General features: G+C 44.8%; 1 protein-coding gene across 1 annotated transcript in view; it reads right to left on the reverse strand.

Annotated features, from left to right (window-relative positions):
* Nucleotides 1-304: 304 nt before the first annotated feature.
* fam120c (family with sequence similarity 120 member C) overlaps nucleotides 305-20671 on the reverse strand; it is a 33603-nt gene continuing 13236 nt past the window's right edge. Inside the window, exons 6-17 of the mRNA XM_083769372.1 lie at nucleotides 20508-20581; nucleotides 19098-19375; nucleotides 15318-15480; nucleotides 15085-15168; nucleotides 13887-14058; nucleotides 11102-11351; nucleotides 9673-9787; nucleotides 8979-9188; nucleotides 7944-8184; nucleotides 7087-7222; nucleotides 6549-6618; nucleotides 305-6430 (exon numbers count right to left, since the gene is read on the reverse strand). Of these exons, the coding sequence (XP_083625498.1) occupies nucleotides 6173-6430; nucleotides 6549-6618; nucleotides 7087-7222; nucleotides 7944-8184; nucleotides 8979-9188; nucleotides 9673-9787; nucleotides 11102-11351; nucleotides 13887-14058; nucleotides 15085-15168; nucleotides 15318-15480; nucleotides 19098-19375; nucleotides 20508-20581 (2051 nt within the window). The 3' untranslated portion in view covers nucleotides 305-6172. The remainder of the gene's footprint in view (nucleotides 6431-6548; nucleotides 6619-7086; nucleotides 7223-7943; nucleotides 8185-8978; nucleotides 9189-9672; nucleotides 9788-11101; nucleotides 11352-13886; nucleotides 14059-15084; nucleotides 15169-15317; nucleotides 15481-19097; nucleotides 19376-20507; nucleotides 20582-20671) is intronic.

The raw sequence follows: 20671 nt of genomic DNA on the forward strand, positions 1-20671 counted from the left end.
GGTGGCTGCTGCACAAAGTATCTCGAGATTAACGCATCCGTGAAGCTCGCCTAGAACGAGACTTCACTTTCATCTGATTTCTGTGTAGCCCAAGCAGACAAATGTTGTTACATTTAATTTGACTGCCATTAGCCCACAAACCGAAAACAGTGTTATAGTCATCATTATTTTAAATAAAGGATGTCGTGTCAACTTGTGTCATGTATGTCCCATTGCAAAGAAATAGGGTGACCGAATGATGACTCAAACCCCCATAACGGCCTTGCCTTACATTTCACATTCAAAATGAGAAGAAAGAGACAACTTTTCATTATTTTTTTTTACTAAAAGAATAAATTTTATTTCAGCACTGTAAGTCATTTCCCAACCGGTACAAACATGACTGCCATCTTTGTCTCTTTCTGAGCCATTCCTCCCCTCCCTCTGTGAGATCAGACCACCAACAGCCAGACGAGTAAAAAAAAAAAAGCTTCCTTTTCTTGTCTTTCCACAAACAGTCTGGTGCTTCCATAATGCTAACAATGATGACAAATTATACCAACCATAATCATAACAGCAATAATGATGATGATAATAATAATTATATAATATGGATCTTTTTTTTGTAACCCTTCACGCTGCACAGGTAGTTTTGGGGGCCCTTGATATTGAAGTACATGCAGTACACCTGTTTGAAGGTTCGATGGACCAATATTATATTGAAACAGCTCAACAATGATCAACTTTAGAGCCCTGTGGTGGGTACAGCCAGGCAGGGGGTGGGGGTTGGGGTTTAGACTGTAACTTTTGGGGGCCGTTGAGAGGGGGGTGGCGTGGCAGTGTAGAGAGAGACAGACAGTATAAGGGAGCCCTGTTCAAAACGGGACACATCTTTTTTTCTTTAAGAACGTTGCAGATAGAGAACAGAACAGTTACAACACAGATCTGACAATTCCATTCCATAGTCTGTATGACAAACAATATCTTTTTTTCTCTTAAGTATACTTCTTAAGTACAACATAATACATTTCTATTCTGGAACATTTGGTTCTGTAACATCGTAGAGCTCTTCTGAAAACGCTCTTTTAGGCTGGACAGGGAGGCAGTGTGTTTTGAACCACTGGACACAACACTATACTTTCATCAGTGTAAAGTGTGAATTTGCCCCAAGACACTTCACTTAAGATCAGCTTTACCATCCGTTAGACATACACTTAGCAGTAGAGGACAGATTCCTATGGGTGTCGAGATGCAGCTCAAAACAAAAAGGGACTCGTGCAGTATAGCGTTAGAATTGACTGGCAAAATCTCAGTGGTGAATCAGGTTCCTTGCCTCAGATGGCTTTCAGCACACTACTCATGGGCTCATAATTTCTTGCTTGGAGTGAACCTTAAAATGTAAGTACCGAAAAGGAGGTAAACCAGACTCAAATCCGTCCATTGGGGAAAATTCAGCCCACATCATTTTCAACTTCACCAGGCAATACTCCCACAAAGTGATAAGATGAACGGAACATCGCTGCACTGTCCATCTCAGAGTTAAAAGTAAATATGGTGGGGGAAAGGACAACAATCACACTTGTATTGGAATGCAAAACAAGGGACCAAAACATCCCATGATAGGAAGCATGTTTGCGAGTGTCATTCCTTCCTGTGTGTGTGCAAGTGCAGTGTTTCTCACAACCTGAAAAATCATTCAAAGAGGATCTGTCAGGACAGCCTGAGCAATCGATAGGAAAGGTCGATCCACGACTAATCCCTCACTGACTTCTGAAACCCAACCTGGCAACCATGTGACCAGACCATTCGCTCGCTCACTCAGTCCACAAACACACTTCCTCCTCTTTCCCCTGTCTGTCTTCGTCTCTACGACCGCCACAGTGTAAATATACATATACGGTAACCTCACATACTTGTCAGATATATCACACGTGCTGTAATGTCATAATATATATAATCATACTCATCAGAAAAAACTTGTTACTTGGGGCAGACCATCAAGTGTTGGGAGGAGCAATAGGGGGGCATTATAGGGATATAAGGGGATGCTATGTGTACTTTGGTTCTCAGGTGTTTCAGATGAGACGTTTAGCTGCTTTGTGCAAGGGCGCAGAGTTCAGCTCGCATCGCTAATGAATGGACCAAGTTATAAGGGATATATGAGAAATCGAAACGTAGTGCAGACGATTTTTTTTCTTTAAACGGGCAACACTTACTTGCGTACATAATGGTGAAAATGGTCTAAAGATGCCATATAAAATACAGGTAAGGAAAATCGCAATCATTACAGTTCAAATCTCTAGGTTGGCTAAGCGTATTTCAGTACTAACTGAAGCAATGGTAGAAGGATTAGATTAGAAGATGTAATAACATTTAAAAATAGTAAGAAAACACATTTGCACAATTGAATAAAACAGTTTTGATTTTTTTTTTCAATTTTTTTCTCCAGACTCTGGCTAGATACATACAGAAACTGATTATCAACGTTAATATAACCTTTACTGTTAGTTGGGTTGATTAAGGGGCAGGGCAGCCCAAAGACAGAGAAAAACGGCCGATAGAAATGGTCTTAGGGCTAAAAGGACAGGCAAAGAGAGGATGACGAGAATGAAACTGAAACTTGAAAGACAGGCGGTATCAAGGGGAGGGTTTATCTTTGTGTATATCAGAGTATTTGAGTGCAATATAGCCTTTTAGTGTGCAAACTGATTCTGCGATCATGGACTAGAGTCACTGGACTGTCCAGTCTGTGTTCAAATTGGTGTGTTTCTCCGTGTCCTCATGTATTCTAAAGGGGACAAGGAAGAAATGAATAAAGGAAGGCAGAGAGAAAGCCGAAGGAACAGTGGGGTAGGACAGATGGAAGGTGAGAGGGAAAGAAAAAAAAGAGTGTCATAGAGCAGGAAGTTAGGATAACAAGCATAAAAATCACTGATCAAATATCTAAAATAACTAAAACAGACGAGGACAAAATAGGGTCACTACATCATGTATTGTGTTGACTTATTTTCCGTGCTATCTAGTGAGTAACTCAGGGTATAACATCTATGTATTGGGGTGGGTGTGTGTGTGTGTGTGTGTGTGTGTGTGTGTGTGTGTGTGTGTACGCGCATATGTTATTTATTTGTGTCTGATGTCCATGCAACCATTAAATGTGGGTCAGTAGAATGTGTTACCATTATGATCTCTGATGAACTGACAACCACTCCACTGGGAACTGAAACTGCACAAATCACTTCAGCACAAAAGCAGAGAATGCTGCTGGTAACAAATGCAACTGAATACATGTCTGACTATCTGTAGTCTGTGTGCATGTCACATGTAGGTGCGAGTGGACGTGTGTATGCATGTTTTTTATAATTCTGTTATCTGGCGAGCGAATCAAAAAGAGGGCATCGTAAACCAGACTGCACTCTGGCTCGCCGCAGAAAAGCCTTTTTTTTTTTTCTAACAATGTACTGTTGCGATATACTAATGTCAAAAGTTGAAAGCAGTTAAGTATATGACTCCTAGTAAAATCTAGACTTAGCGTTTTCGGCCAGTGGTTACTATATTCTCTAGCCTAAGTCTTGGTGTTCGCGTGTTACGGTCCTGTGTAGAATATGACGCCGTTACCTACTCTTACCCTAAAAACACCTACGGCGCTCTGCATCTTATGATTAAACTCCTACCAATAACGGCTAAAAATTTCCGAACCTTTCGATTCCATTTGGTGTTGGTATAAGAGACAGTGGCGAGGCTCCCGGGGAGCCCTGACTTTTTTGCCGGTCAACTGGCGGCGTTTCACTCTGTAAACGGTTGATTTCGTTAAACGGAGGGGATGTCTGACACGACTACATTAACACTTAATATATAGTCAGGGTTTTGTGTGTTTTTTCCTTTCCTTCAAAAAACATCATTTTATAAGAGCTTTTTTTTTCCCCATGTTGATTTTGTGGCACGATATAGAGTATATGTCATCAACATAGTTAAGAAAATAAGGTGCTTCTTGTTGACTTGCCTTTTTTTTAATGAGTTCATTTCGACCTCTCTCTGATAATAAAAGTTTCTAGAAAAAGAGAATGTATATGGCCAGCAGCTCTCAGGCAGTATCTGGTCATCTACCGCTTTGAAATTTGTAATTGTGCTACAAACAATTGATAATAAGCAAATTATCTTTACTTTTCCTTAGCCAGATGAAACCTAAATATATATATTTTTTTGGGGGGGGGGCACATCTCATTTGACATCAAAATAAGCGATCTAAAACAAAATAATCTTATAAAGTCTCAGAATGGAGAGCAGAACACTTTGAAGCCACTGCATGGCCTCTCTCTTCCCGATCATGTGACCCGTGTTCCAGACTCACGAACCTCAACCTATGGCTGAGGGGGGCGTGAGGGCAGGAGAAGTGCTTCCTGTTGGTCTAAAGTGACACACCAGAGTCTTCTCGTGGGCAGAAGCTCCTAGGTGCTGGGCTACCAACCGTGACAACGGCCAGTCGAACGCCACCTAAAAGGTGGGAACAGGGGGAGGTTCTTGGAAGGCGTCGAACCTACCAAGCCCCCCCCCTTTCTTATCATTTGGCCAGCTCACAGGGCTGACCTGATTAAAATATGCTTTGGGAATTAACTCGATCGAAACCTCAAATGATTCCCAACAATCCTTTTACACAGAATAGGGAGTCATTTTAAAAATCTATTGCAAAGTGTTAGTAGATTCTTGTTTGATTTCATGAGGACCAATCTTAGGGGGGGGGGGAAGCTGCATACTAGCAGTTACCCATACCATTCATTTCCCTCTTTTGAGTGGGCAAGAATGATTCTTTTCTTTTTGGCCTCAATTCCAGAAGGTGCAACTCGAGTTTCTTTTTTTCTTTTACCTGGTAGAGAACTGTCCAGTGTGGTTTTATGCTTTTAAAACAAAGTGCTTCTTCATCTGAAACCACTCTGTTCACATTCTGACGTCTCTCTCAAATACATATTCTCTACCATAAAAATGTAGTTCTATAAGTCACAATGATTTACTCAGGCGCAGGGGACACCCCCTCACAGACTGTCAATATGTCTGCACCAGGGGTTTGTTCAAATCCATTACATAATAATAAAATACAACAATAAGTGCTCTTTGTTGGGATACAATCAAAGCTTTTGGAAATAGGGGCAAGGGAGTGGGAAGATAATAGTAATGCACTTTCTTTTAGGGGTGGGGGGGGGGCAAGACCTTGCATACTTTAGGGCTTAAGGTGCATAAATCCATGGGGGTCTCTTTAGTACAGCTAAGCACTAGGCTATGCTACATAGGTCAAGGTAAATTAGCACGCTAAAACCATGGTGGTGCAGAAGTGCTCCAGTGACAGATAGCCAATCAACAGGGCAAGGGGTTGTTGCTGCTAGGGGGCATGCTAGCACTTTAGTGGTGTTGCAAACATTTGTGGGGAAAACTGCAGATTAATCTATTTTTCTATTTCTTTGGGGGGGGGACGCTGCACAGGTAAATTGCAAAAAAGAACAAAACAAAAACAGCACAAGTAGTTTGTTCCTTTGAAAACAGGCTTTTCCCAATGTCCAAATCTTCCTCTGCCACACCTCCAGAGTCAAACTCTGGTCCCTCTGAAGTCATGTATAAGACACACGACTTGCATGAGACGGCAATGGCAACAAACTACAATAGCACCTAGCAACCCATCCATGGCGACTGAGCCTAGATGCTCCAACCATGGAAACCACATCCAATCTGTCACCGTAACCGCAAGCTTAGAACGTCTGTGCGTGCAGAGATTCAAACTGTGGGGATACTAACAAAGAAACAAAGAAAACAGAAAACTCAAACCGTGCGGACCTCTGCTGAGGGGGGGGGGGAAGTTGAAGACTATTGTGGGGGCAGCGGGGGCTTTAAGTTACTCTGAGTGAGGGAGGCAATTGTGATTTTGAGAGGGGGCGGAGCTTACAGACTCATGGGAGAAAACTTCTCTTCGATAAAAGAATGTAAAACCACATGAGGAACTAAAAAGGGGAGTAACGGCTAACTGCACTGGCCTATCACACCAAAGAAGAGGAGACGGGGAGGGCCTTTTAAGCAAATCCCTCCCCTCTTCACTTCCTGGTCGGTTTGATGGGCGGGGCAGATAATGGGCAATAAGAGCTACAAAAACAGGGAAAGGCAGTCGAACACAGATCACTCTCAGAGAGCAGCGCATCCTCGGAGGATGCGGTCACTCCTCCTTCTGCAGGGCTCCGTCTGACGGGCAGTCGTCAAGGCAACAGGGGGCCTCCACTTCCGCCCCCTCTGATTGGTTGTCTCTGCTGGCTAAGGCACACGGGATTGGCTGGGCCAGGGGGGCCAGTTCCAGAGGCTGGCCGATGGCGGAGGCTGCTGAGCTGCCGTTCAGCTGTTGAGTCGCGACCTCTGTGGTAGAGGTCACCTCCTCTGAGGGCTTTGGGGGACTGCTGGATGGGGGGGATGACGATGACTGGAGGGCAACAGGGGAGGCGACGGAATGGATCAAGGGAAGTGAAGGGAAGAGAAGACAATGAGGCAAAATAATCCACGTTTAAAAGATCGCTATGAGGCATTGCTCAGTGGCATACCTGTGTTCGGTTGACGACGGTAGGCTTCTTGTTCCCTCCCCTTAGTTTTGCTGGAATCTCCTTACCCCTCCTGCATGGCAATGAAGACAGACGCGAATTAGGACTTGCTTCGTGGTTCGATACGATATTAGAATAACTTACTACAAAACACTGCGAACGCCACACACCATAGAACAGTGAGTGTGTCAATGTAGAAATAAATCTGTCGTATGAATTTCACCGACTAGAGAGATGTTTTAGGGTTTCCCAAGCCCCATTACTCAATATGTTAACACAGTGCATGCAACCGTTTGATCTAACAACTGCGGTGGTCCGAGGTCTTCCATTGAGAAATGTTGATCCTGTCGTCGGGTAGGACCACTACCGATGGCCATGGGGGTATTGCATGGAACTCAAACGAAAATAACCCGCCTTCCCCAAACGTTTAAAGCTCCGTTATTCTGCCTTCAAATCATTCCGATTGTGTTTAGAGGGGAGAAGAAACGTCCTCTTGAAACATAAAAAACGATAATAGTCAAAACATCATCCAATCATTTACCCTTTCCCTGCTCCCACCGAGACCACCTGCATGTTGAAACCCCCTCGTCCACGGATTGGTTTGTTCCCGGCCCACTGGCCCACAACCATGCCGGCTATCTCCAGCTTCCCTCCCTGAGGGGGGATGGACTGAATGCCTTTAAAAAAAAAGGAGACAAATAAAAAAAAAAGTTGGAATCAATGATGATGGAAAGACTAAAACGTTATGCTTCATTTTTTTTTACTCGGTTGGAGCACGGGTGTCCGGCACGCAAAAAAATAGCAACCTCACACCATTTCGCGCAGTTGTAGATCGGCTGTGTCTGGTAAACGACACACAACGTGCAAAGTATTTTGCATTTTTGGGGCGGGAACCCATTTTGGTGTTTTAACTGTTATACTTTAGCTATTGAAAAATAGCAGATCTACAAGCTCATAGCGCGCCACCGAGTGGCGCGCTATGAGCTTGTAGGTCTTCTATTTTTGAAAAATCTGGAAAATGCGGCACAGATCTTTGAACATATATTCTTTCGGAAGACTTTTTTATTTATTTCGACGTCCGGCCTAAATGATTAACCCATTAAATAATTAATAATTAACCCATTTTGGGGGCGGGAACCCCTTTTGGTGTTAGCATGATGCTATGCTTTAGCTATTGAAAAATAGCAGATCTACAAGCTGCTATTTTTTTGAAAAATCAAAGAACGACTGACATAGAAACATAGCTTTTTTCAGAAAACTGACCGGATGTAGAAGACATTTTTTTAGAATCTGATCTCAGGTCAGAATGGGTTTTAACTCAGTGTTCAGATCCGAGTTGCGTCGGAGCAAAGAAAACGGGGAACAACGATGAGACGACGCTACAGCGTGTGTTTCTACCTGGGAAGGCTCTGGGCCTGTGCTGGGCAGGGTGGTGAGGGTGTTGGTGGTGAGGGTGCATGTTGCCCATGTTGCCCATGGGCCGCGGGTAGAGGTGATGCATGGGGTAGAACGGCGGCACCATGGCGGGCGGCAGGAAGGCGGGGGGAGGGAGCGGAGGCGGCGGAGGAGGAGGGCGGGACAGGTTGATGCCTTCGAGGATCGCCTGCCGCATCTTCTCCACCCTGGACACCAACTCCTCCTGTAGAGAGAGAGAGAGAGAGAGAGAGAGAGAGAGAGAGACACACACATCGGTCACCAACTGTACACACACCGGATTTAGCTCGTCTTTGTTTTTTCAGTGGTGCAACCACTCCAAGGAACAGCAATGTCCGTGTCCACCCATGTGCACCTGTGACGTCAATGAGCACGATAATTAGTACCAGTAGGGGCGCTGTTGTGCGCTGCTGTGCCAGAAACAGAGAGAGAGAGTGCTGCACTGTTGCCTGCTAATATGAGAGGGGGGGGGGGGGGGGGGGTTGCACCACTCAGTTCACACGGGTGTGATTTTTTATTCTCTGCATGTAAAGCACTTTGTGAGTTTTCTTGTAAGTGCTATAGAAGAAAAAAAAAGACTACATCATGAGTAGACTAGGATTTGTATGTAAGCACTCAATCAATGCATGTCTATACATTTCTTACATAATAATGCCACTGTGTTCATGATGTCATGAAACCACCTCTGGCCAAGAAAGGCTGAAAAAGTCATGAAAAGTCGAGATTCAAGAGACATTTGAATGGTAGCTGAAAATGGTCTATACTAGTGTCTTAGTTAGATCTCCATTTGACAAAAGACGACGGTCACCACATCAGCAGCCAGCCTGTATAGTGCTAATTTTGCTACACTGGGACAGGGAAGCCACAAATATATATATACTGTCCCTCACACACATTTCCAACAGGGAGGACCTGCTGTGTGGTTCACAGAATCACAAGTGCATGCACCACACCCACACACACACACACACACACAGAAAACACTCCCTTGGTTCATACCTGCCCCTCGCACATGTCCAGCAGGGCAGCCCTGTCACGTGCAGCCCGAGCCAGTTTGCTCTGGAACAGTTTGCCGTCAAAGAAGCCCCAGGGGCAGCAGTGTTCCCAAGGCAACGGCTGGCCACACACGTCGTTGACAAACAGCGCAGTGTCGACGCCGGCCATGAACAGAGAAGCCAACTGTACACCGCGGGCATCCACCTTTTCCACCTGGGAACACACACACATGCACACTTTGTTATACGGCAATGAGTCGCAGTAACTCGCACATTAAAATGGTTACATTCTATAATATCACAGTCATTATACGAGGGTATTCCTGTAATATAGACGGCATGTGGTGCGGAGTTACAGTTTACCGTTTGGCACAGGGTCCATTTTGGTTCTATTCGTACACTTTACTGGGTAAAGGGGGTCTGGTTCTTCTGTGTCTTTAACCCATTCTGACCGGGCACCCATTTTGGTGTCGGCATCATGTTATGCTTTAGCTATTGAAAAATAGCAGATCTACAAGCTCATATCGCGCCACCGAGTGGCGCGATACGAGCTTGTAGGTCTGCTATTTTTTGAAAAATCGAAGAACGACTGACATTTTTTAGAATCTGATCTCAGGTTAGAATGGGTTAATCAGACCAGTGTGTGTCCCAGTGGAAACCTCGTATGAATCTGATCTCAGGTCAGAATGGGTTCATACCTTGAGTTCCTGTAATTGGTCGGGTTCATACAGCTGGTTGGAGACGGCCTGTGCCAGGAAGGCATCCAGTTCATGTCTCTGGAGGATCCTACCACCAGGCCACTGCATCATATACCTGGAAATATACATATACATATATATATATATGTCATGTGACACCACAGCAAAAAAAGGAACAGTATTGCACACAGTCAGAGAACAGCTGATATACAAGCTCACATCGCATCGCGGATGTGACTGTTGTGAGCGTAGAGGTCTGCGCGCCGCGCACGACTCCATCGCGGGACGAAGCCTAAATTATACTTGATGGGATGCAGCTGCGCGTGCAGCCGTTGGACAAACGGGCTCTGCTGCCGTGATCACGAGCACACCTCCCGTTCTTATGACAGCGACTGGAGGTGTGGTTTTGAGGACAACTGATTTGAATTGCTATTATTGTTCAAACACAACAGAAACCAAGGATTATATATTTCAAGGGGCGAGAGATCACACTCAAAATCCTAATCATTCTTCCTCCAAACTGGGAGGAAAAAAAAGCATCTGAAAGTTTGACACGCGAGTGCATTTAGAACTTTTCCATTGCATCTCATGAGAGGAAGGGTTCTTGTGTTGCCGATAGGAGCGTGCATGCTGTTGCTTAGCAGTGTGACGTCGTCTGTTAAGGCGTCTATTACGATCATAATGCCAAAATATCGGGAAAGTTATTTTACACTTGTGGGTGAGAGCCATCAACATAGATTGAAGTGATAGTTTTACAAACATGGGGACATTATTTTAGGTTCAGGGCAGAAAATCATTGGAATGTTGACCACACACTCGAAAAAGTGTTACTCTGAATATTTTTTAAAGGGGCTCTAAAGAAAATGACAATTCAGGTACTATTTTTATAAATGAGAATTATTTGGTGAAAAAGAATACATGAAAGTACTTCGGCTGTTTGTCAGTAAACTGTAGTGTTGTTGCTACTAATCGTTTTGTATGTTGTTTACTGTATGTTTTTATGGGTTTCATTCGTTTTTGGGGTTTTTATTTGTTACATCTTGGCACTTTGGTGTTTTAACCCATTCTGGGCGGGAACCCATTTTGGTGTTAGCACTATGTTATGCTTTAGCTATTGAAAAATAGCAGATCTACAAGCTCATAGCGCGCCACCGAGTGGCGTGCTACGAGCTTGTAGGTCTGCTATTTTTGAAAAATCGAAGAACGACTGACATTTTTTTAATCTGATCTCAGGTCAGAATGGGTTAAAAAGGACCACAATGGAAATAAGCCTTATGGCCTTCTTGAGAATGTAGCCTCGGTGATATGATGATGTGCTGGAAATGCTAAAGATTGTGCTCTTTTTTTCTTATCACCAAATAAAAGTCAATCAACTAGAAAAAAGAAAAAAAGCAAGAATCAAGCAAGAGGGTTGAGATGAGTACACTACCTGAGCACACAGCACATGAGCAGCAGGTGTTGAGGCACCTGTGCTGGGTTGAGCAGGGCGGGGCAGTCGGAGCGCAGGCAAGCCAGGAAGGCCCTGGTCCTCCTGGAACGGTCCTCGCTGGCCCGTCCCAACCACAGGCGCCGCAGGTTGGGGCAGGTCCACTCCCGGAAGCACAGGGCCGGAACCAGCTCTGGCGTCAGCGCCGACTTGGCTTTGCCACTGCTCCACTCTTTGACAATCACTGGAGGTACTGGTGATGTAAAGAGGAGTTGAGAAAAGGAGGGTTGTTGTTAACCCATTCTGAACGGGCACCCATTTTGGTGTCAGCATCATGTCGTGCTTTAGCTATTGAAAAATAGCAGATCTACGAGCTTGTATGTAGGTCTGCTATTTTTGAAAAATCGAAGAGCGACTGACATTTCTAGAATCTGATCTCAGGTCAGAATGGGGTTAATCAGACCAGTGTGTGTCCAGTGGAAACCTCGTATGAATCTGATCTCAGGTCAGAATGGGTTAAGGGACAAAGGGGAGCGACAATACCGTTTGCACGTATTGGAACTGCTACGGCACAACGTTCACAGCTCAGAGCCAAGGAGTCTTTTTCTACCTAAGTAAATGTACTACTGTATGTAGAACTGACTGACAGCGATAAGCGTTTTGGAATGTTGCAATCACTTATGGGGGCTGCATTGTGTCCTGTTTATGTATCGTTTTTGTCCTTTGGTATTTTAGTATTTCTTTGTGTACAGCACTTTGTTTCAACCTTGCTGCATGAAAATGTGCTTTATAAACAAAGTGGATTGGATTGGGGCAGAGGTGAGGGAACACTCAGGACAGTACCTCCCTTGTCTGATGAAAAGAAAGCCAATTCAGCTCCAGTGCAAGAGGCATAAAGTAGCACTGTAGTAGGCTGTAGCTACTGTATATTGTACAGTAACTGGAGCTGGTTTACTCCGTGGATAGGGATGAAAGGTCCCCTCGGGGATGGCATGTACTGAATATGACAATACAGTGTGTTGATGGAAGCAATAAATCAAACAATGACATTTAATTTGCACTTGTATCACCAATCAGGTCAACTAGACAAAAACATGCAGCCACGGATATGAAACAACGATCTCATGCAGCTGATTTAAGGCATAATTAAGCAGATATCTTCATTTGGATTTGGTCACAATTCCCAGTAGGAAAAGCCCGATATAGAAAACAAGATATTGTGTTTGCCCTCCTTGCTCCGAACTAGTGATGTCCGTAACGGTTAATTTCCCAGCCGGGTAGCCGATGGCATTATCCGGTTAATTAACGGTTGTTGATGTGTATATATTCTTTTTTTAGGCTACCCCAAATGCAATATGCATGTATAGGCTACATAATTAACGTTGGTAGATGACTGGTATACATTTATGTATGCTCCTTTTAAAAGACAAACAAAAAAAAGCAACATTTAACAATATAAATAAATTGTTGTAGGCTATCGTCAATAAACAACGCATCGCATCTGCACGCATGGCATCTGCGCGTCTACAGTACAGGGGTCCGCCCGGACCTAGTCCAAAACATAAATAAGTCCAGTCCAGATCTGAGCAACCTTTACCTATAAAGCCACTGGCCGCCTTTTTTATTATTAAGGAAAATCAGCATGCATGTCAACGTGTTCCGTTTGTTGACTTTTCGCTGACGAGAAAACCCTCAAACATCGATAGCACAAGGCTAACTTTGTTTTGTGACCAACCTTTTCTTATATATTGTTTAAAAGAACCCCAGGTTAGCACAGACATTACAGGAGAGGGAAACAACAATGATGTATACGTATAACATAATACATGTTTCTTTTTCTAGTAAAACAAATAATGTTGCACATGGCTAACTTGATAGCGGGAGACGGATTGGAAGAGGAGGAGGAAGCAGCGGCGACTGTAAACGTTCTCCCTCCAGGCCAATAATGGATTTAATAATGCCAAGTAGGTCTCTGCGTTGATACGGTCAACATGCGTTAATCTCGCCTCGCTGTCACTCGTTTTTATATTTGACTACCACAAAGCTACCCCTCACTCGGGTGACCCAGTCTCGACTTACGTCCTAGTAGCTACCCTCGATCAGACCCACTAGGGAAAGACCAGGGCTCAGTGACACAATCCGTTGGAACCACTCCAGAACTACTATGCCGGAACTGAGAGGTAAAATTCTGGCATGTGGAGGGACTAGGCTCCGGGCCCCTCCTACGTCTCACCAGGTCCACTCCTGCTCTCACCAGGAGTACCGCCAGGACCTGTGCGTTGCACCAGACTCCCAGCACCAGACACTTCATTCAGGAGTGGTGGATTCTTGAGCCGCAACGGTTCTGCAGGCTCCACCGCTGGGCAACGGTAGCACTGAAGGCTCCACTTGCGGCTCGAATGACCCTCCTAAAGGCCTCACGAAGGCTTTTTGGGCTTCCTCCTCACGGAGGATGCAGGCTGGGGCACTAACCCATACTGCTCCTGGGGTACCGTCTACATTCCGGCTGTCACCCGTCTCTCCGGTGGTCACCAGACTATACCTGGTTGTCACATAGTCTATTCCTAGGAGTCACTATAAATAGAACACCTCAGAACGAAAATACATGGCATGGATGCAACTGGGACGTATCCTCAGTGATGTATCCCAAGGTCATCGGGGGTTCCGGGTCTCGCGAAATAGCAAATCAAACCGTAAAGCTGATAAGCATACTCGGATATTTCTTTAACAGTCGGGTAACCGGATAGGTCGACAATGTCCCCACTCCCAAACCCCCACACGGCCTTACCTTCCAGGGGTCCCCTCTTGCGCAGGGCGATTCTCTCCATGCGGCGGTGTGTCTCTGCCAGGCTGAAGAGTACACCATAGGCATACTGTCTGGCAGCTCGGAAGAGCAGGGAGGCAGGGGGCAGCTCAGAGTTACACTCATCCTCTATACACACTGGCATCTTCATCTCCCCCTGGCAGGTGAGAAGAGGGGGACAGGAGAGAGAGAGAGAGAGAGAGAGAGAGAGAGAGAGCGGAGTGACAGATGGTAAGAGATGAACAGGAGGCAACAACACTGAAAACCAAGCAACCAAGAGCAATGGAGAAAGCCAAGATATCTTTTTCTCTCTCTCCCTGCTTCTAGAAAATCTGGGAGTGGATTCTGAAGCTTGACGGGAGGATCATGGATGAAGTAGGACTTGGCGTAAGACTGTTTGTCACAGACATGTGTCAAAGACACCCCCCCCCCCTCCCCCAAAAAAAAAGGGAAACGAAGCTTGGCGTTTCTGACTTTTATGGATATATACAATACACTACGTGACATTGTACAAGTACGTACTGTATATACAGCACAGAATCCCATGTGATTCGCTGCGCTGCGGTTGGCAGTTAATAAAGTTATAAATAGGATGATATAATTAATGCTGTTGTGGGCGGATAATGAATGTGTGTGTGTACACGGTTTCGGGTGACAAAACGCTTGGGAGGACTGACCCCGGGAAAGATGAGAAAAAGGCCTTTCTTAAAAATGCAACAACATGGAAGTGGTGCAAGTGTTTCTTTGCGATCATGTGATTTCCTGCTAAGACCGTTTTACACCGAGAGTGAAATGGTTGACTCATAGGATTAGCGAACAGCACCATAGCGTAAAAAACTAAAAACACACCTCAAGAAATACGTGATTGGCAGTGGGGGGGGGGGGGGCGCTTTGGCAAAAACACGTCAAAACACGCGATTGGCAGTGAATTAACCCATTTTTGGGGCGGGAACCCCTTTTGGTGTTAGCGTTATGTAATGCTTTAGCTACTGAAAAATAGCAGACCTACAAGCTCATAGCGCGCCACCGAGTGGCGCGCTACGAGCTTGTAGGTCTGCTATTTTTGCAAAAAAAACGAAGAACCACCGACATAGAAACATAAGCTTTTTCAGAGAACGGTCAGGATGTAGAAGACATCAAAATGGGTTTCCGTGAATGTAAAAACACTGCCTGGCGGGCGTACCTTGGTCAGTATGTGGTAAATCTGGGGATACATCAGTCCTCTTCTGTGTCTGTGTTCAGCAACACGAAGCACCTCAGCGCTCACCTGCGGGGGGGGGGGGGGGAAACAAAAGTCAAGGCTTGTGTTACAAAACAGGACAATGTTTGCTGCCGCAAAAGGCGCTACTTTTTCTCTCAGCTCCATATATACACACGCACACAATACAAAACCATTCTCTCCCTTCTCACACAGACCTGAGGCAGAGGGGGCGTGGTTATGTCCATGTGACTCCGTGTGGCCATAGACAGCAGCGACGGAATGTTTGACACGCTCCCGTTGCCGTGGGAACCGGCTCCAGAGGCCGAGCCCCCCCGGCCAGTGGGATCCTCCCACCTGGAGGACTTGTCCGTCAAATGACTGGAGGACGAGAGAGAGAGAGAGAGAGAGAGAGAGAGAGAGGGGGAGAGAGTGCTTTGAACGACATAATTTCCTAAGCAAAACAAGTGGTAGGTCTAAACTTTTTAGACCATTATAGGGATGCACCGAAAATTCGGCCACCGAAAATATTCGGCCGAAAATGGCTAAAAATTTATTTTCGGCCTATTCGGTTTCGGCTCAAATAAGCCGAAAAATATCACCGAATAGTAGTAGTGGTCCTAAAGTTGTGAATCGAACTAAACTGCGGGAAAAACACAGATGTACAAGCCCAACGCGCTGTGCATTGCGACGGGTAGATAGCTTGTAGATCTGCTACTTTGAGCGCAGGAAGGGCGCATGCTTATGACGCTCTTGCATCAGCTCAGCAAGCAGCAGTCACGGAATGCTTCAATGCACAGGCAGATCAGACACAACTTTATTGCATACATCTGTGCTTTCATCCAAGCTTCCATAGCCTTTTAAATCTTATTTCCCATCCACGGGCACAAGCAACGTGATATCAGCAGCTCTTCCACCCGATCTGTGGACGGGTCGGGTGGTGTTATGTTGACGAGGGAAGCTATAGCTAGCAATAGCATGGGAGCTAACGTTAGTTTTAACAGTACTTTCCATCCATTCCCCAACACCTCACACAATGATACTGTATCGTTGCGTCTGCCCATGTTTAATGGTCATGAAGGGTTTCACTGTCCACAGCACGTGACAGCAGGCAGACCTGTCAAAACTATGCACTTCCCAAAACTCAGAGACATGCCACCACCTATAAATTCAAACCCACCTCTGGAATATTGCTATCTCATTCCACTTTAATTTATTTTATTCCATAGTCTTAGTTTTTCTCTAATAAAGTTGTTTTTATTTGTTTTCTCATGTTCTCCTTGAAAAGTGTCTAAGTACTCAGAGAAGCTTTATATAAATAATATTATTATCACTATTATTATTACTACTTGTTTTATTGCCTATGCTTATGTAGAAAAAAAAGCTCACCGCTCAGGTCAAATAGGCCTATTGATATGCGATTAAAATGTGATTAATTGAGATTAATTAATCACAAAGCCTCCAATTAATTAGATGTTTTTTAATGGACCCATAAGTGTATATTATTTAAGTTAGGTTTTGCCATAATCATGTCTTTTGCCATAATCAGGTAGCTTTACAACAAATATGTATTCGGCTATTCGGTATTCGGTTTTCGGCCAACTGTTTCCTATATTCGGTATTCGGTTTCGGCCAAGAATTTCCCTTTCGGTGCATCCCTAGACCATTATTTTATTTATTTACAGAGCTACGATATGCGATGCACATTTCGACTGCAGGCACACCGGGTGTTCTGTAATCTGTGAGGATCTTTTATCGAGATTCCAGAGAAACAGACACCAGTCACACCACCCTCATCGTCCCAAGAGGCTGGCGCTTGAATTAAAGTCGAAGGATAATTGTCGTTTTTGTCTTTTCATCAAAGACTGTGAATGTGTATATTTGTGCACTTTCAATTGTACTGTAATTTTTTTAATTGTGCTGTACCCAAGAAGAACAATTATTGCCGAGGCAGTGACTAAACTGAAATAAACAAATGTCAGAATCACCATTCCTAAATTACAGGGAGGTTTCAACAGTCTGTGGAAGTATTGTATGTGGTCCCCGACCATGCATTCATTAACCCATTTTGTGGCGGGAACCCCTTTTGGTGTTTTAAAGCAGTCTGTTCTACTTTAGCTATTGGAAAAATAGCAGATCTACAAGCTCATAGCACGCGCTACGAGCTTGTAGGTCTGCTACTTTTGAAAAATCGTGAAAATGAGGCACAAATCTTTGAATATATATTCTTTCAGAGTGAACGTTTTTAACTCAAATCTTTGCTTCTGGGGGGGGGGTCCCTGGAACAACATATTTTCAGATGGGGGTCGGCGGCCAATTACATATATTTTTTGGGGTCCTTGACATGAAACATTTATAACACAACTGACACAGAAACATAGGTTTTTCACAGAACGGTCAGGATTTAGAAGACATTTGTAGAATCGATGGTTGGTCTAAATGGGTTAATGCTATGTAAAGTACTCCTACTACACCACCCACCTAGATGCCTCATTCGCCAGCTGCAGTTGATTGGAGCGACCTGTATCGCACAGGTAGGCGGAAGTCAAGCGCAAGTAGTGCGGAAGGCACACTGGCCACTGTCACTCAAAGAAGTGACTACTTAAGCAATATTACACTCGAGGGTGTGGTTTAACGTGATTATTGCCATGACAGTGATGCGGTCAGGAACGAGACGTAGTCGAGTTCCGCGAAGCATCACTGAATCATCGTGATTCAATCATGAGCCTGCAAAAGTAGTTCACAAGCCGTTTTTGGATCAGGGCCTACTTGAATATCTTGCAAAGTGTTTTCAGTCCACCCAACTGCATTTTCAGAGCACATCATCATCATATACTATAATTCAGTCAATGTCTGTCTGTCTGTCTGTCTGAATGTGTGTCTGTCTGTCAGAAACACCGCCGTATCTCCTCACCGCCTGCACCAATCGCTCCCACTTTTCACACAGGTTATAAGGCATTGACCATAATAATATGGAGGTCTTAACCCATTCTGACCTGAGATCAGATTCTAAAAATGTCTATTACATCCTGACAGCTTCATTATTAACCCATTCTGACCTGAGATCAGATTCTAAAAGTGTCTTCGATTTTTCAAAAATAGCAGACCTACAAGCTCGTATCGCGCCACTCGGTGGCGCGATATGAGCTTGTAGATCTGCTATTTTTCAATAGCTAAAGCACAACGTAATGCCAACACCAAAATGGGTTCCCGTCTAAAATGGGTTAACGAAGCCCTTTTTTCCAATTTAATTACAAATTAATAATGAATTTATTAGTGAATTCAAAATGCGAAAACGCACCCAGGGCACAGTACCCCTGCGGCCACAATTTGAACATTGAAAACAAACAATACCATGTCTTTTTTTTATTAACGCTATGTTCCCATTAAATTCTTAAATGGTCCAGTGCAATCACACAAGTGAACGAAATCAAGGTTCATTTATATTCATATTTCGTTCACAGAAAGTAATTAAATTTGGCTTTTTATGGACTCGATATAAAAATACACAATGTATTATTTTTTAACCCATTCTGACCGGGCACCCATTTTGGTGTCAGCATCATGTTATGCTTTAGCTATTTAAAAATAGCAGATCTACAAGCTCATATCGCGCCACCGAGTGGCGCGATACGAGCTTGTAGGTCTGCTATTTTTGAAAAATCGAAGAGCGACTGACATTTTTAGAATCTGATCTCAGGTCAGAATGGGTTCATCAGACCAGTGTGTGTCCGGCGGAAACCTCGTATGAATCTGATCTCAGGTCAGAATGGGTTAATAATCTATTGTTATAGCTAGTCTGGCCGATCACGTCATTTCACTGGACCACAGCAGTGGATATGCTCTAGAAGTGTGAAAACCGTATATATATTTCATTTCACAAGACCTTTAAGTGCCGCGCCAATTATTCGGGGGCCCACTTGCAACACCCTCGGTGGGCCAGACGGATTGAGAAAGCGTGTTCCAACCACACATCTTCCCGGTTTGCGTGTCCTTACTTTGCGTTGCCGTCGTTCTGTTCGTCACCGTCGGAGGACGAGGAAGGGGAAGGGGACGGACCCGACTGAGCGCTGGCGTGGTGATTTGGTAGTCTACTCCCGCCCTGTGAGGAATCATATGGCGCCGACCAGTCGGCGAAGCCCATTTTCCCCGTCAGCGAGTCGTTGCAGTCCTGCATGGGAGGCGGCGGGTTCTGGAACAGAGGGTTGGAGCCTCCGGGTCCGTACGGAGTATTTTGATAAGGTGGCTTTAACCCTGGAACCTGGGGAGGCGGAAACTAAACAAGACAGGAGAGGGAAAGGATGTCGGGGAGGGGGGGGGGGGGGGGGAAGAGTGGGAGAGGAAGGAAGAAGACAAAGACAGATAGCAAAGGAAAGTTAACCCATTTTGACCCGAGATCAGATAAAAAAAATGTCTACATCCTGACAGTTTTCTGATAAAGCTATTATTCTATGTCAGTCGTTCTTCGATTTTTCAAAAATAGCAGACCTACAAGCTCATAGCGCGCCACCGAGTGGCGCGCTATGAGCTTGTAGATCTGCTATTTCTCAATAGCTAAGGCATAGCATAATGCTAACGCCAAAAGGGGTTCCCGCCCCAAAATGGGGTTAAAGAAAAGGAGCAGAGGATGTGGGTGGGAGAGAAAAAAAGTGTGAAAGGGGGAACAAGGTGTCCATGGGATAGGAACTAAAAGCCTGAGAGTTATATTTGAAATGCATGCCCGTGTTGCACATCGAAAATAGCATACCTACCAGCTCAAAATGTGTCACAGCACGCAACTAAGTATAAATAGCCCTTAAGGGTGACCCATTTTTAATACCAGATGTTTTGAAATAGCACCAGTCTAGTCAAAGGTAGGTAGGAGGATTTAGGGGGGAAATGAGTTACTGTTGCCCTAAGCCGTTTCCCCCCCTAAATAAACACAAGCCGCAGAAGGGTTTTCAGAGGGAGATCACAAACACAGTTGGATCCCATCCTGTACTCATAAAATCACACCTGTGTGAAGTGAGTGGTGCAACTCTGTGTGGGGGTCCCCGGGGAGTTCCAGACCCACAGGAACGCGCCCATGCAGGGGGCCGTGCCGATGACAGAGTTACCGTGTGGGGCTCCCTCTACTGTACCCTCTACAGTACTGTACTGTAATGTCACTGTACTGTACTGGCACACCCGAAATCATCATATATACAGTTAATGTGCGTGTGTGTGTGTGTGTGTGTGTGTGTGTGTTTTAGCTTGCGCACATGTGGTGAAAAACAACCATGCTATTTTCGTGCTCATACCCAGGCCCCCAGCCAGGCACCCAGCCACACACATAGCTCCGTAAAGGGAGTGGTTGCACCACTCAAAAAAACAAAAACACACAGGTGGGTTGGGATTAGCATGGTTGGCGGAAAGGCCAAGGAATCTACCTGATTCTTCCCAGGCTGCATCGGTCCCATGTGACCAGGTGGTCCCCCGAATGGATTCAGGCCAAACCCAGGTACTGAAAGACAAGGCAACGTGAAGTAGGTTATTATACTAGAAATCAACTGATTTGGTTCAATCCCAAACAAAAGTGAGTGTTTGTATCTAC

The sequence above is a fragment of the Protomyctophum parallelum genome, assembly GCF_964188405.1.
Source record: "Protomyctophum parallelum genome assembly, chromosome: 7".
NCBI classification, from domain to species: Eukaryota; Metazoa; Chordata; class Actinopteri; order Myctophiformes; family Myctophidae; genus Protomyctophum; species Protomyctophum parallelum.